Source organism: Heterocephalus glaber, unplaced genomic scaffold (assembly GCF_053883595.1).
Source record: "Heterocephalus glaber isolate CG9 unplaced genomic scaffold, H.glaber_assembly_v1.0 deba00001457, whole genome shotgun sequence".
Classification (NCBI taxonomy): domain Eukaryota; kingdom Metazoa; phylum Chordata; class Mammalia; order Rodentia; family Bathyergidae; genus Heterocephalus; species Heterocephalus glaber.
Genome location: NW_028258305.1, coordinates 19,960,457 through 19,974,867, shown reverse-complemented (window position 1 = coordinate 19,974,867; position 14,411 = coordinate 19,960,457). Strand labels below are relative to the sequence as shown.

At 38.0% G+C, this 14,411-nt stretch overlaps 1 protein-coding gene across 2 annotated transcripts in view; it reads right to left on the bottom strand.

The window, feature by feature from the left end:
- Nucleotides 1-14,411, bottom strand: part of Fshr (follicle stimulating hormone receptor) — a 194,319-nt gene that overhangs the window by 100,393 nt on the left and 79,515 nt on the right. For both annotated transcript variants that reach the window (XM_004839469.3, XM_021253847.2), the window contains exon 2: nucleotides 12,854-12,925. In XM_004839469.3, coding sequence (XP_004839526.1) covers nucleotides 12,854-12,925 — 72 coding nt within the window. The remainder of the gene's footprint in view (nucleotides 1-12,853; nucleotides 12,926-14,411) is intronic.

Sequence of the window (14,411 nt, the reverse complement as noted above, 5' to 3'; positions counted from 1 at the left end):
AAAAAATTGTGTTTTTCTGGGACAGCTTGAGCCAAATCTTGATAATGGATATATACTGTGGGAGCATTTCTCCTTGGAAAAGGCCAGTTTTTTACCTAGACATTTTACTGCCTGTCCACTTCAAGGGCATCTTTTCCCCCCTCACTGCTAAGGGCTCAAAATACTCTTGAAGTGTGAGAGTGGAGAGATGAGAAGGGCTAAGTAAAAACCCCTACATGTAGAGGTTATATGCTTGGCAGAAACATGAGGGTTACATTTTCTTCTGACTTGGATATGATATTGTCTACTGACCTGACTGTAAGACTCCCAGGATTGATTTCTTTTTAAAGCTGGGAGATAACATACAGCATTAGCTAGACAAAGTGCACAGGATGTGATTTTAGAGGAAACTCACCTCTGTGACTTAAACTTGAGCCCACCTCCATGACATGAAGTTCTCTGACCTTCATTTCCTCACCTGAGAAAGGAATGGATACAGGAGGGACAAATACTTGCTCCATCTTCTGTTAAAGAGTTGGTGTGGTAGATTAATGAGTTAATAGTGTAAGAGGCATTCTGAAATCATAAATAGCATTCCTACACAAAGATATTCAAGTTACTACTACAAATAAATAGGTAAAAACTCCATGAATTTGTGTTTATATATGTACAACTTCTCTCTGATAGAGATCAAAGTAACTACCCTTCTACAGCATGTATTATCTGGACTACACTATTCTTGTATCCATAGATAACACAGAATAGTAGATTCCTGCATGAGCTTTGGAGTAAAAATGTCTGAGTTCATATCCCGGCTCTACCATTTATTAATTTATGATTTTGGGAAATTCACATAACCACTTTAGTTTAAATCTCCTCATTATAAAATCAGATGATAATAAGATTATGGTAATTAAATAAGATAATGTGTGTAAAGTGGCTTATCATGTTCTTGAAAAATAATCATCCAACAAATGGCAGCTGTGATTGTTCTTATTGTCAGGCAATATAAGAATTTCTTAGGAGCAGGCCCTATTTCTCTTCATCTTCATTTCTCATAACATCTAGCAGTGACTGGGACATAAACTTCATCAAATCTTTTCCTTATGTAATTAATGCTAACTTTGTGGCCCCAGAGGAGTTGTGGAATTACTGATTGATGGATGGATTATGTTTCCTTTAGTTTGTGTAGTTTCTCTTATAGTTGCTCACAAGTAGAAGAGAGCAAACATGGCAGTATGTACACTAGTCAAAGTAGGTGGACCCAGCTTTAAGCAGCTCATTAGTTCTACAAGCCTCAGCCTTACAGTTGGACAGGGAGAGATGGAAGCCGCAATCATTTCCTCTGTGAACTCTGCTAAATCACTTGATGGATTTGCTGGTGTCATTTATCAGTCTGCACTTGTTTCTGTATGTGACTGAAGTCTATAAATCTCCTCCTTTTAAAAGCCTCAACCAGTGATCTCTGGGGCTTTTACTTCCTTGAGGTTAGTATGGAAGTTACTTCCTATGCAGGACTTTGTTGTTGTTGTTATGGAGGATAGTGCTATCATGTACTGGTATCATTTGCCCCCCAAAGCAAATACCTCATTTATTAAATTAAAAGTCTTATCTCAACTGTCTTGCTTGATTGGACTGAGAAGTTAAGGTACCTGTAAAGAGAAGCGGGGGAGGAGATTTAAGGGAAGGTATGATGATACCTTTAAACAGTTCAGCCTCCTTAGATTGGATTTCCAAAGTGCCTAGCATCAGTGTGATTGCAGGAAAATCAACTTTTTGTCAAATTTAGGTTTCTGTACACTTGAATACTGCAGTCCAAACAAAGAAGCCAGTCAAGATATGGGTTTTCACATTTTAAAGCAAATCTTTGTAGGTGCATGTTCTACATTGACTGAAGTTCCTCTGTTAGCAATTTAATCAAATTTGGAATTACTCACATTTTTAAAAAGGCAAATTTTCTTGGAGAAGCTGGCTCAAGAGCTCCACAGATTTTTGGTGTCAGCAAGTTCTTCAGATGTTTTTATCCTTACTGAGATAAGGAATTTGTAACAGGATTAAAAACAATGGAGAACCAGATTTAGGAAAGGGGAAATGATGGGTATGTTAATTAGATTAATTGTGGTTAATCACTTCACAATGTATATGCATATATCAAAATTTCACCTTAAATATATACAATTTGTATATGTCATTCAGACCTCAATAAGGCAGATAAAATGTTTGTGATGATAATAGTAAAAATTAAGTGGTTTTCTTATAATAAAAAGTGGGGGGAGTGTTATGGAAGATTTGGGAAAGAACCAAAAGGTACAGCTGACAAAATTACAAACTTTGCCTGCCATCCCATTCCACTGTGCCCCGCCCTGTGGTAGGTGCTCTGCAGGAATCTGAGAAGAGCCCAGGGTAGAGCAGTAGTTAGTGTGGTTCGGCTGAGACACCGATCAGGAAATGACCAAATTGCTTTCTTTATTATTTGTGCCTTACATTTGTACGCATTTTTAACTTAGTAAAGCACCCTCACATCCAAGAACAAATTGCATGTTCATAAAATATTTGGCATCAACAATTGCTAACTCTGTGCCCAAATTCTCTCTGAATCTTTGACCAAGGGGAGGGCTAACATTCACTTTACTCCTTAGGTCCCTCTGGCATGTATCTCTCACTCTTCTACTTTCCCTCTCTGCCTCTTTAGCTTCTGGAATGGTCAGAACTATAAAAACACATCCCTGGCCATGTGATTTCTGCAGAGGCCAGCCGAGTAGATCTGAGCACTGCAGGAAGGTTTATGAAGTGTAAGATTCAGGTAGTTTATTTGTTGGGAGGTGGGCAGGTGAGGTCCATATTCCATTTGAGTCTTTTACTGTTTAAAGCATCTTACTGAGCCATAAACGACCCAGATGGATGTGGTTGTGATGGGCAGGGGCTAAATGAGGAAATAAAAATAAATAGTTTGTGTATCGATCGGAGCTTACCTTTAGATTGCATCCTTTTATTTTAATACCATTCTATTAAAAAATAGCAAGAGTCCCTAGAGCAGAGCCAGGAGGATATTATTAACTTTTCAGCATTATGCTGCCTTAATTGTGTCTTCTCTGGGAAGACACAAACATTGAATTACTGGCAGGGAGGGGGGAAAATCTAGTTCATTTTCTGGTGTCTCCATGAGTAGGGCAAACATAACCCACTGGAAGGTCTCTCTCACAGCTTGCTTTGTCAAGCAAGGTCAAAGGGGCAAGAGTGCTGAAGCAGAAATTGTAAAAGATAAGAGAAGATTGCCTCACTTGGCTTGTGATTAGAAAATGGAAGAGGATTATGTTTGATGGCAAACTAGAAAAGCCTGGAGCAGTCCCATCAGATCTTGTCACCTGGGAGGCCGCTGAATAAAAGGCACCAAACAGAAACCAGCAGAACCATGACCACCTTGCAGAATCAAATGCCCAAGGAGGTGGAGGTTCTTAGACATGGAGGATGTAAATGAGGACAAATCTGTGCTTTCTTGAGGAAGGGACCATCTATGATATTTTTATTTCTATAAGCTTGCTAGTTCACAGAAGAGCTCTCGCTTGTGTCCTTCCTACTTCCCTTTCCAGGCAAGGAAAGCCCACTCTATCCTCATGGATAAAGTGTAGGAGGCTGAGGTGTGAAGAGTTATAATAAGTTTAGAGCTGTGGTTATCTTTATTTTATTTATTTATTTATTTATTTATTTATTTATTTATTGTGGGTATCTTTAAAAGTATAGATCTCAGGAACTCTTTCTCCCCTATCAGACTTACTCCCTTATCCCAATGTACAAAAGAAATTGATGCAGAAACAAACCAACCAAGCATGCAGAAACAAAACAAACCAAAACCCGTGCACATAAATATAAAGCTAATAAATTATTCCCTTTCTGAGATGGGCAGCTCTTAGATAGTGTAGAGCTTATTTTAAGGAGCCACCTAGAAACATTTAAAAACAAGGAGACTTAATGGAAACCGTAAAACCACATTAACACAAAAAGTGACAAGAAAATAGCTTTTTGTGTTCTTGGTTGAAGCAATAAATACAACAAAAATATTTATTTTCAGAAATTTATGGTGAACAGGAAATGAGAAAAGAACTCTCACTTTCTAGACACTAACTCTTGCTTGGCTTGGGTCAATAATGGCAACTTAATTGGCCCAGCACATTTTCCAACTGCTGACTAAGTTAATTTGCAATTTAGCTGGCAGCTCAGGCTGAAACCCCTTGGACTAAAGCGCCTCTCAGCAGGAGCTTTCCCAAGAAAGGAGTTGGCATACCCAAACTTGAAAGCAGAGAAGCACCCAGATGTTTCCTTCCTGCTATAGCTTGTCCAGTAGGAAATGACTCTAGGTTCTGGTTTCTGTAGGTTCCAAATGTTAAGGCAAAGAAATCCTTTTTTTTCTAATTATCAATAGCACCAAAGGAAATTTTAACCACCTTAATCTCCCCCTTAGATCCTCTTTCACTAGAGTAGAATAATTCTGCAAGCTGGTAGATGCCAACAAAAGGGACGCTTTGTGTAATAGAAAGAACCAGACTGCCTTGGGTTCAAATTCTGGCTTCACCACATAAGTACCTTTTCATGTGCATTAGTTGCTTGCCCTTTCTGAATGTCACTATTCCCATCTGTAAAATGCCAGACCACTGATGCTTTTCAGAGATTTAGCCATGTTGCTATGCGTATTAGCAGTTTATTCTTTTTTATTACTAATTAGCAGTCTATTGTATGGATTTAACACAATTTGTTTACTCATTGCCCTGGTAATTATTTTTTTCAGTTTTGGGCTATTATTACTACATCCCTTATGGACATTCTTGAACAAGTGTTTGTGTGTGCATATATTTTTATTTCTTTTGAGTAAATATAAGAAACTGCAAAAATTATTTTCAAAAGGGGTTCTCCTATTTTACACACTCACCAGAAATGTAAGAGTTCCAGTTCCACTGGAAATGTAAGAGTTCCACCCTCACCAATACTTTGTAGTATCAGTTCATAAATGAGGTCATTCTAGTGGGCATAATGGTATTTTATTATACTTTTAACTTGTACTTCTCCAGTGACTAGTGATGAATGTCTTTTCATATACCTACTGCCCACTGCATGCCTTCTAGAAAGTGTCTGTTCACCTCTTTTGCTCATTTGTAATTGAATTTTCTGCCCACATAGTTTCACTTCTAAGAATTCTTTATATATTCTTCATACAAATTCCTTTTTAGTTATATGTATTGCAAATATTTTCTCTGAGGTCTATGGTTTGCTTTTTTCATTTTTTGAAGGTATTTTCAAGAGCAGTTAGTTATTTTCACGAAGTCCAAAGTAATGTTTTAATTTTATGCTATCTTGTCCTGTTTAAAGCATCTTTGCCTATTTCAAGTGAAAATCTTTTTATTTTTCTAAAAGTTTAAGCTTTTAAATTTAAGTCTGTGATCCCTTTAGAATTAAATTTTGTGTTCATATTTTTCTCACCTAAGGATTGATTTGGCACTATTTGTGGACAAAAAAGATTCTTTCCTTATTAAATTCTATAAAACAAATTCTTTCAGGATACAAACAATGACGTAGTATTTCCCAGGTCATTTTATAACACTAGTAAAACAAAACCAAATCAATTACAAAAATTATGTTAACATTCCTTTGAATACAGACACAAAAATCTTTTAAAATATTACCAAATAAAAATCTGTGTATGAGCAATCTTTAATAAAAAATGCAAATAAAATCATTTCATTTGGTTGCTCAAAGCATCCCACTTAATTCCCCTCACACTATGACTCTCAGACTTGTCTCTAAGACCTGTAAGGTGCTGCACAACCTTAACTCCTGCTTACTTAACCTCAAGTCCTGCCAGCCTCCTGTTTCTGGCCTTGCTCTAGCCACATCATGTAGACACACTGTCCATATTCCTGGATCCAGACTATTGTATATTGCAGTAATTTTCAACTGTAGATGTACATTAGAATCATCAAGGAAGCTTTAAAAATGATCACTGCTTGTAACCACCCTTAAAGATGGAATAAAATCTCTGGGTATGACATTTAGGCATATAGATTATTTTAAAGGCTCTGTTGGCAATGCTCAAGTATCAACTGAGATGAGAACCATCTCAGAACTTTATTATACTAGTTATGTCCAGGGACTTATACTCCCTCTTCCCAGAGTCTGACCAATGCACACTGGCTTTTTCCCCAGAAGCCTCTAGAATCAGGAGTGTCTCCTTGCTTTATTTTAGGAAGTGGGACTCTAACTTCCATTGCCCAGGAACTTTGAATCACAGAAGGTTGGGGAAGAAGGGACTCAAATCACCTAACAAGGAAGTGCTCAAGGAGATGACTGGAACTCAACTTTTCTAGCCCTATTAGAGTCACCTGATTTGCTTTCTTTTTATCTGTACTGAGTGGACCCAAAAAACTAAGTTGGGGGAATCTGCAAGTTTTTTAGTGTGCTTGCAATAGCTCTCATTTAGTCCCTTCCTCTACAATTCCCTCAGATAAGTCAACTTTCCCCAGTGATCTGGAGGTGGAGGCTGGAGTGTCAGACTAGTGTTCTCATTTTTATACGCAAGTAAATCACTTGATTATATTTTTTGTCCTTATGTTATCATGAATATTTCAAATGAATTTTATATGGTTCATATTTATGGTTTGGGAGCTATTTCACATTTTGGCTCACTGCCGCCTAATCTGCATATACCATATCTCAGCTGATGTTGATTGGTCTTATTTAAATATTCATCATGCTCCCATTTTCAAAGATATTTTGTTATAAACTGGCTTTTCTTCCCCCTCTAGTGTTGTAATAGCACAGAGATGTGTTTTTAAATTGTACTCATTTCCATACATAATTTTTCTAGTTACCATAAATCACCACATTGTCACCTACTCCCCCCACCCTATTCAGTGTAATCTTCACACTTTATACCAAGCTGACATATGGCTCCGAAGTAATTAAAGACAATGTAAACAGTTTACAGTGTACTTTGCAAAGCCACTTCACATTGCAGAGAGTTTAATGATTTCCTTTTTCTCCCAGCAAGTCCCAAAGCAATGAAGAGTAGGGAAGTTTGAGCTAATGCTGCTGATGAAAGCTGAAGTATGAACGGTGGCCATTGCATTTTTAGTGGAGAAGCTCCTGTCCTAGGTTCAACCAAAGGAACTCTTTTCACATTAATTTCTGATAGAATTAGAAGAGAGATTAGTTAATGAAGAAGGAGGAATAATCTTCAGGGTTGGGGCTGCATTTTCAACCATTCCAACAGTAGGAAGAACCAAACTCCTCAATGCCCATGTTATGTCAGACACTGAGACTATATATTTAAGGTCCACAGCAACCTTGCAAAATAGGCCATATTTTTACCACTTTTACAGAGGAGAGAGGTGCAAATGTGTGCTTAATTTGGGGGTGGGTCAAAAGGCAGAAGGAAATAAGATGTGGGATCTCAGAATCTAATCAAACTAGTCTAATTCCATGCAGATAAAGTATGTTCTGTCCTGGAATATGTTTATCCATTGCTTACCCATTTATATATATGATAACTTCCAGCAACCCCATTGAACTATAAATTCCATCAGAACACAGGCATGTTTGTTTTTACTCAGCACTGAATCCATACAATTGAATTGAATTTATCCATACAGCATTCAATCAGGTGCACATGATAAATATACAAGTGCGGGAATAAAATAAATTAAAAAATAAAATTAATAGGGGAAACAAGATATCTAATATGAGTAGAATCTCAGTGTTGTTTTCATTTGCATCTTTCAAATGACCAGTGATGTTGAACATTTTTTCATATGTTTAATTGCTATTTCTATTTCTTTGTCTGAGAAATGTCTGTTCATTTCAGATGCCCATTTTTGGATTAGGTCTTTAAATTTGGGAGGTATGTTTTTTTTTTTTAAAGTTCTTTATAGATTCTGGATAGTAGACCTTTGTCTGAGGAACGGCAGGTGAAAATATTTTCCCACATTGTGGGTTGTCTCTTCACACTGCTGGTGGTTTCTCTTGCTGTGCAGAAACTTTTTAGTAAGAAGAGATCCCACTTGTTGATTGTTTTAGTTCATGGGCAACTGAGGTTTTTTCAGAAAATCTTTTCCTATACCAATGTCTTCAAGAGTTCTACCTAACCTCTGTTCCAGCCGGTTCAGCATTTCTGTTTTAATATTTAGTTCTTTAATCCATTTAGATTTTAGTTGAGTGCATGGTGAGAGATATAGATCTAGTTTCTTTGGCAAGTTGAAACCCAATTTATACAGCTCCATTTATTAAAGAGGCTATCTTTCCTCCAGTGAGGGTGTTTGGCTGCTTTGTCAAAGATGAGGTGGCTGAGTGTGTCTGGAGTTGTTTCTGCATCTTCTAATCTGTTCCTCTGGTCCTCAGGTCTGTTTCTTTGCCAGTACCATGCTGTATTTATTACAGTAGCTTTGTAGTATAGATTCCACCTCACCCCAGAAAGAATGGCTGCTATCAAGAAATCAACCAATAACAAATGCTGGCAGGGCTGTAGGGAAAGAGGAACGTTGCTCCACTGCTGGTGGGAACGTAGACTGGTGCAACCACTGTGGAAATCAGTATGGAGATACTTCAAAGAACTAGGACTGGAAGTCCCATTTGACCCAGCTATTCCCCTGCTGGGTATTTTCCCCAAAGAATTAAAACAATCATACCACAGTGATATATGTGCACTCATGTTCATAGCAGCACAGTTTGTAATTGCTAAAACTTGAAAACAGCCCCAATGCCCATCAACTGGAGACAGGATAAAGAAAATGTGTTTTTTTAATAAAATGGAATACCACTCAGCCATAGAAAATGAGAAATTAGAGACATATATAGCTAAATGGATGCACATTGAGGCAATACTCTTAAGTGTAATAAACAGGACACGTGTAAATACCGAATAGTTTCTCTAGTGTGAGAAACTGAAAGTGTAAATAAGGACTAAAAAGTATAATAGATAATGTGAAATAGGAAGAAAAGGGGCAAAGGGGAAGGGGAAGTGGGAGGGCTAGGGGAAAGGAAAGAAGGGAATGGAATTAATACGAGAAAATGAAAAAATGGAAACAAAGTCTTTGTAAATAGGGAGGAATGGAGGGGTTTAAGGGAGGGCAGGGGAAGGGAGAAAAATAAGAACCAAGAGAGTTTGTAAAGGTGCAAAAATATATGAGTAGAATATCCTAAATATTATGAATGATAGTAATGTAGGCATTCATGGTCATATGAACACAGCTGAGAATCTACTATGATATAGGCAGTTATATAGTTATAATTTAATATGTAACACAAGACAAAAATTTATAAGAAGATATGTACAAAATAAAAATAAAAATATGAGAAAAGGAAAAAAATAGAAATAAAGTCTTTGTAAATAGGGAAGGGTGGAGTGGGTGAAGGGAGGGCAGGGAAATGGGGAAAAAAATAGGAACTAAGATACATCATGTAAAGGTACAAGATCCCAACAAAGAATGTAACTGTATTTTATACCTAAAATGTACCAATAAACTTAATGAAAAAATAAATAATATGAATATTATATTGATTAGGATTCTGTTGTGAAAGAAAATATTCTTCCAACAGGCTTAAGGAAAAGAAAACAATTTAATGGCTCATTTAACTTGGTTATCAGTGAGGAAGAATGGCTTTAGAAACTACTTTGCTGCTCCTGTGGTCAGGACCCTGGCGCATGTGCCCTCTCTCTCTCTCTCTCTCTCTCCCTCCCTTTCCCTTGTCAGTTTCATTCCTCAGCCCCATTCTAGGTGGCAAGATGGCCCCTGGCTTCACATCTTGGGGTTCTGTAAAGAAAGGAGGAGCTGATTTTTTCCTTGCTAAATCCCATAAAAGTCTTAAGATTAGTCTGACTTAGTTGGATCACAAAGCCATTCCTGGAATTATCATAGTAGCTAAAAGAATGTGATGTTCAAAGTGACTTTGCCTGAGTCACGGGCTCCATCCTTAGAACTGGAAAGGCCTACCTCAGCTGTGGACTTGGAGGGAGAAACAAAAGATCCACAAACAAAAAACTGAAGCTATTGCTGTGGAATAAACAGAAGTTAATATTGGTAATTTGGACAAACTACTAATATTTTCAAAAAGAGGTCCTGTTGTCATGTAGAAGAGAAAGGTCTCTGTGGTCTGGGTGGTTAGCAAAGTTTCTAGAATTAAACTGACTTGAAAATGAGTAGAATTTATACTGGCAGGAGTTCTATTATTGCCATCCTCATTACAATTATTACCACTGTAGTTAACATTTATTGAGGACTTAATTGTGTGCCAGGCACTGATGGAAGCCTGTTACATTTATCACTTGTTTTCATCCTCCCTGTAGAAATCATTAGATTTGCCAATCATAGTATTGTTTGGACCTTTGACAGGATAATTTAATAGGGTCGAAGAATTTGTAGCCAAATAGCAAATGGCATAGGCTGAGGAGTGGCTGAAAGGAAAGGACTGGGCGGGGGTGGTGGTGGGGGTGGTGGTGAGCAGTGAATATAGGCTTCTCTTTCCAAAGGGGTTGTGATGAGAAATAGAGAAAAGGCAGCATGGGCAGAGCATAGGCTTTGCACCAAAAGCTTTTCTTTATCCTTCTTTTGATAAGTATGGGTAAACCTGGTGGCACATGCAGAATGAATGACAGAGACTGATTTGTGGAGAGGGAGATAGTGAGGATGAAGCCATGTTTATTAAATGCAGGAAATTGGTTGAAAAGTGGAGGAAGAACATAAGCAAAGATGTAGGTCTAGAAAGGAGAGGAGAACTTGGTGACTGAAAACAAGACAGTGAAGGTGAGAACGGAGATGAAGGGGACAGACAGTTTCCTCAAAGTTCAGTTCCATGCCAGGCCCTTTGCTTGAGAATGTTTTGGGACACAAAAGTGTTAAGAAGGAAGATTCATTTTATTTTTGATATCTCCCTATGCGGGTAAGGGCTGATTAGTCAAGACACGAGTTAGAAATGGACAAGCTGTGTTTGAGGAAGTTAGGTTCCTAAGCCAGCTGCTCTGTCTCAGGTCAACTCAGTCCAGCCAGTCAAAAAGCCAACACTAGGAAGGTACCCTGTGATGAGTTACCAGGAAGAAGTCAGCCCACTCTCCGGACTGGATTTGATTTAGGTAAATTATTTGTGACATTCCTATATTTCTATGCAACATAGGATGTTTGGGAACACAAGGGAAGCTCCAGTTGTCATCCAGTCTACGTTAGTTCCCAGCAGGGCAATGGCTATTCCATCTGGGAATCTACTTAGATCCCAAAGCTCTCCAACCCTATGGTTTCCCTGGTGACCTGGTGAGGTGATCTGGTTCAGGCGATCAGGTTTGCCTTGAAACCTCGGTGACTGTTAAATGCCCTCCACAAGGTAAACCCTGGAGAATAGCATGTTTTAAATAGGCTCTTATCCAACTTGGGAATAGAAATAGAAGACCAATGAGGCACTTTTTAAAAATTCCTCTCTTAACACACAGGCAAGGAAGCCAAGTCCCTGAAAGACAACATGATGTAATCAGACTGACACAGTAACTTTATATTAAAACTAACACTGAGACTCAGGTTTCTGACTGCTCTCCCCAAAGCAGGTGGTACAGTTGCTGAAACACATTGTCACCTCTGGAGCTGGTGTTCCTTTTGTTAATGGATTCCTTTCTCACCTCACCAGACCTCATCAAATAATACTCTTGGTTGAGGAGTAAAAGAAATAAGAAAAACTGAACAGCTTCAATAAGGAGAAACACATGAACCCGAGGATTGCTTTCACCTTATAACAACAAACAACAGCAATGACAACAACAAATGATTTCCTTCTGAATATTTGGTTTATTTGTGCATTTCCTGGCATTTGAATCCTGAATCTGGCTGAGCCAGTGTGGAGGACACATCTTCCTTGTGCTACAGGTCTGGGGGTGGGCCCGAAAGTCTTCCAAAGGAGGGCAGATTACTTTAAGCATGGGAGGACTTGCTGTTTTTCACTACTATACTCCACTTTGAGAAAGACCCTATTTGGGCAAACCCCAAATTAAACCAGCCCCATAAGAAGTTGCGGTGATGAAAGAATTTTCTCTTTTTGAAAGAAATCAGTCAGTGGTATAAACTCGCCTGACCCTTTAAAATGTCTGTGGTGTGCCAGTGACCACTTGCCTGTCTGCTTGGCTTGAGAAGAAGTCCAGGGATTCTCCAAACATAAATGTTAGGTCCTGCTGTCAATTACAATTTAATCAGAAGTAGTGGAAAATATTTCTGAAAGCAAGAGGATGTAATAGGCTTTAGTTTCTACAAGTTCCACTCCCAGGGACTTTGGGAGCAATTCCTTAAACAATGCATGAGTGAGAACAGTTTGTCTTAAACTTTTGCTAATTTCAACAGCCAGACTCAGAATGATTACCCACTATTGTTTAGGAAGCATGGTAAAAAGTAAAAAGGGAGGAAATGCAAAAGGTTTGCTTGGTATAACAGTTTGACTTCCAAGTGCAGTTGTCCCCATAAACCCCACTCAGATACCGACATCTATAGGTGCTCAAGTTCTTACACAACATGTTGAAGTGTTTGCATATAACGTATACACATCCTTTTATATCCTCTCATATAAATCATGTCTAGATTACTTATAATGACTAAATACATTGTAAATCTATGGAAATAATTGTTATACATATCAAGGAATTAAGGAATAATGTATTTTTAAGGAATAATGAGAAGGAAACTTCTATACATGTTCAGTAGGCAAAATTTCTTTCAAATACTTTCAATCCATAGTTGGTTAAATCTGCCTGTGGCTGTGGTGGCCAATTGTACAAACATCATCCTAGATGTGAATCTAGAAGTGAAGTTCTCCCTGTAGCCTTTTGAGGCATTCACAAACGTCAGTGTTAGGTACATACATTTTCTCCAAGTCCCCAAATCCTGAAAATGCTCCTTTTGGGATGATTCGAAGCTTGGTGAGAACAAACCTCCTGAAAAGAGAGTGGAGATAACAGATCACAATCTACCCATTAATAAGTAATTGAGTGCCTGACATATGACATCAGCTAAAAGTGCATATATACTAATTACCTGCCATAATAGCAATGGTGAAAATTGCTTTTACAATCTCTGTCTTCATCCTCACCACAAATCAGTGAGATTGGAGATGTTATTTCCCCCATTTTGCATGAGGAAATAAGTTCAAAAAGAAAAACTGACCCAGGTTCACATGGCTGACACAAGGCAGGGCTGGGATGTGAACCTTGCTTGTGGCCATGTTGTTTCCCGTGGCCCCTTGAGAGGCTGCCTCCATTTCTCCATGTCCTGCTTAGCTGACCATGGACCTGATTCAAAGAATAGATGAAGTCACTAGGAGTCTCTAAACTCCTACCCATTTCCTATGCATTTGTTGTATGTGCTTCTCCTCCTGTTCCCATGTGTGAACTGTTCAGGGTCCTGTCTGGGACCAGTCCCCTCCTGTTCACCCTTCCCTCTTCCCCTCTCCCCTAGTTGAGGTGCCACTACCATTTCTCCCTCCTTTTTATATATTTCATTCATCTATTTTCCCACTTCTACTGATTTCTTCTCATTAATAGAAAAACATGCCTTAATTTTTCCCTAAAAAACCCGTCTCTTAATCCCAATCACTTCCAGCTTTTGCCACTTTCTGTTTGCAATTCTGTGTCAGCTACTCATCTCTGCCACAAAATTCCTCCCAATGGCTCCTCATCTCACTCAGGGAAAGATTTAACTTGTTTACAGTGGCTTCAGTATCACCCAGGAGCTTTCTGTAGAGATTCCTAGAGGTCTTCTTATCTCAATTATTTTTGACATTTGGAAAAAAGTTTAATGCACTCTAATGTTTATAGCAGCACAATTCATAAAAGCTAAATCTTGGAAGTTGACTATAGGGCCATTAACAGATGAATTGGTAAAGAAAATGTGGTACTTGCATATAATGGAGTATTACTCCGCCATAAAGAAAGATAAATTTGAGTCATTTGTAGGAAAATAGACACACTTTGAGACCACACATAATATTCTTTTTATTTTATTTTTTATTTTTTATTTTTTTTGAGACCATACATAATATTAAGTGAATTAAATCAGACACACAAGCTTAAATGTCACATGGTTTCTCTTTATGGAAAACCTAAAATATAAATAAAGAGGAAAATAAAGGATAGATGATAAGAAATAGGAAGATAGATATTTTACAAAAGGGAAAGGGATCAAATATGGAGGAAAAGGGGAGGGAAGGGAGGAAAAGAGGAGCCCCCCCCAAAAAATTAAGATGTTTTATGTACACGTACTAAGAACTTATTTAAAGCATGCATTGTAAATTTTTTCTTTTTTGTTTTTTTATGAGTCCATGTTTATAGTACATAATGATTCCATTCCTCTTGGGGAGTTGGTACATGTAGCTCCCAACTTCTAACAAAAAGACTTAAAATACGATGGTAAGAATGTCCTTTT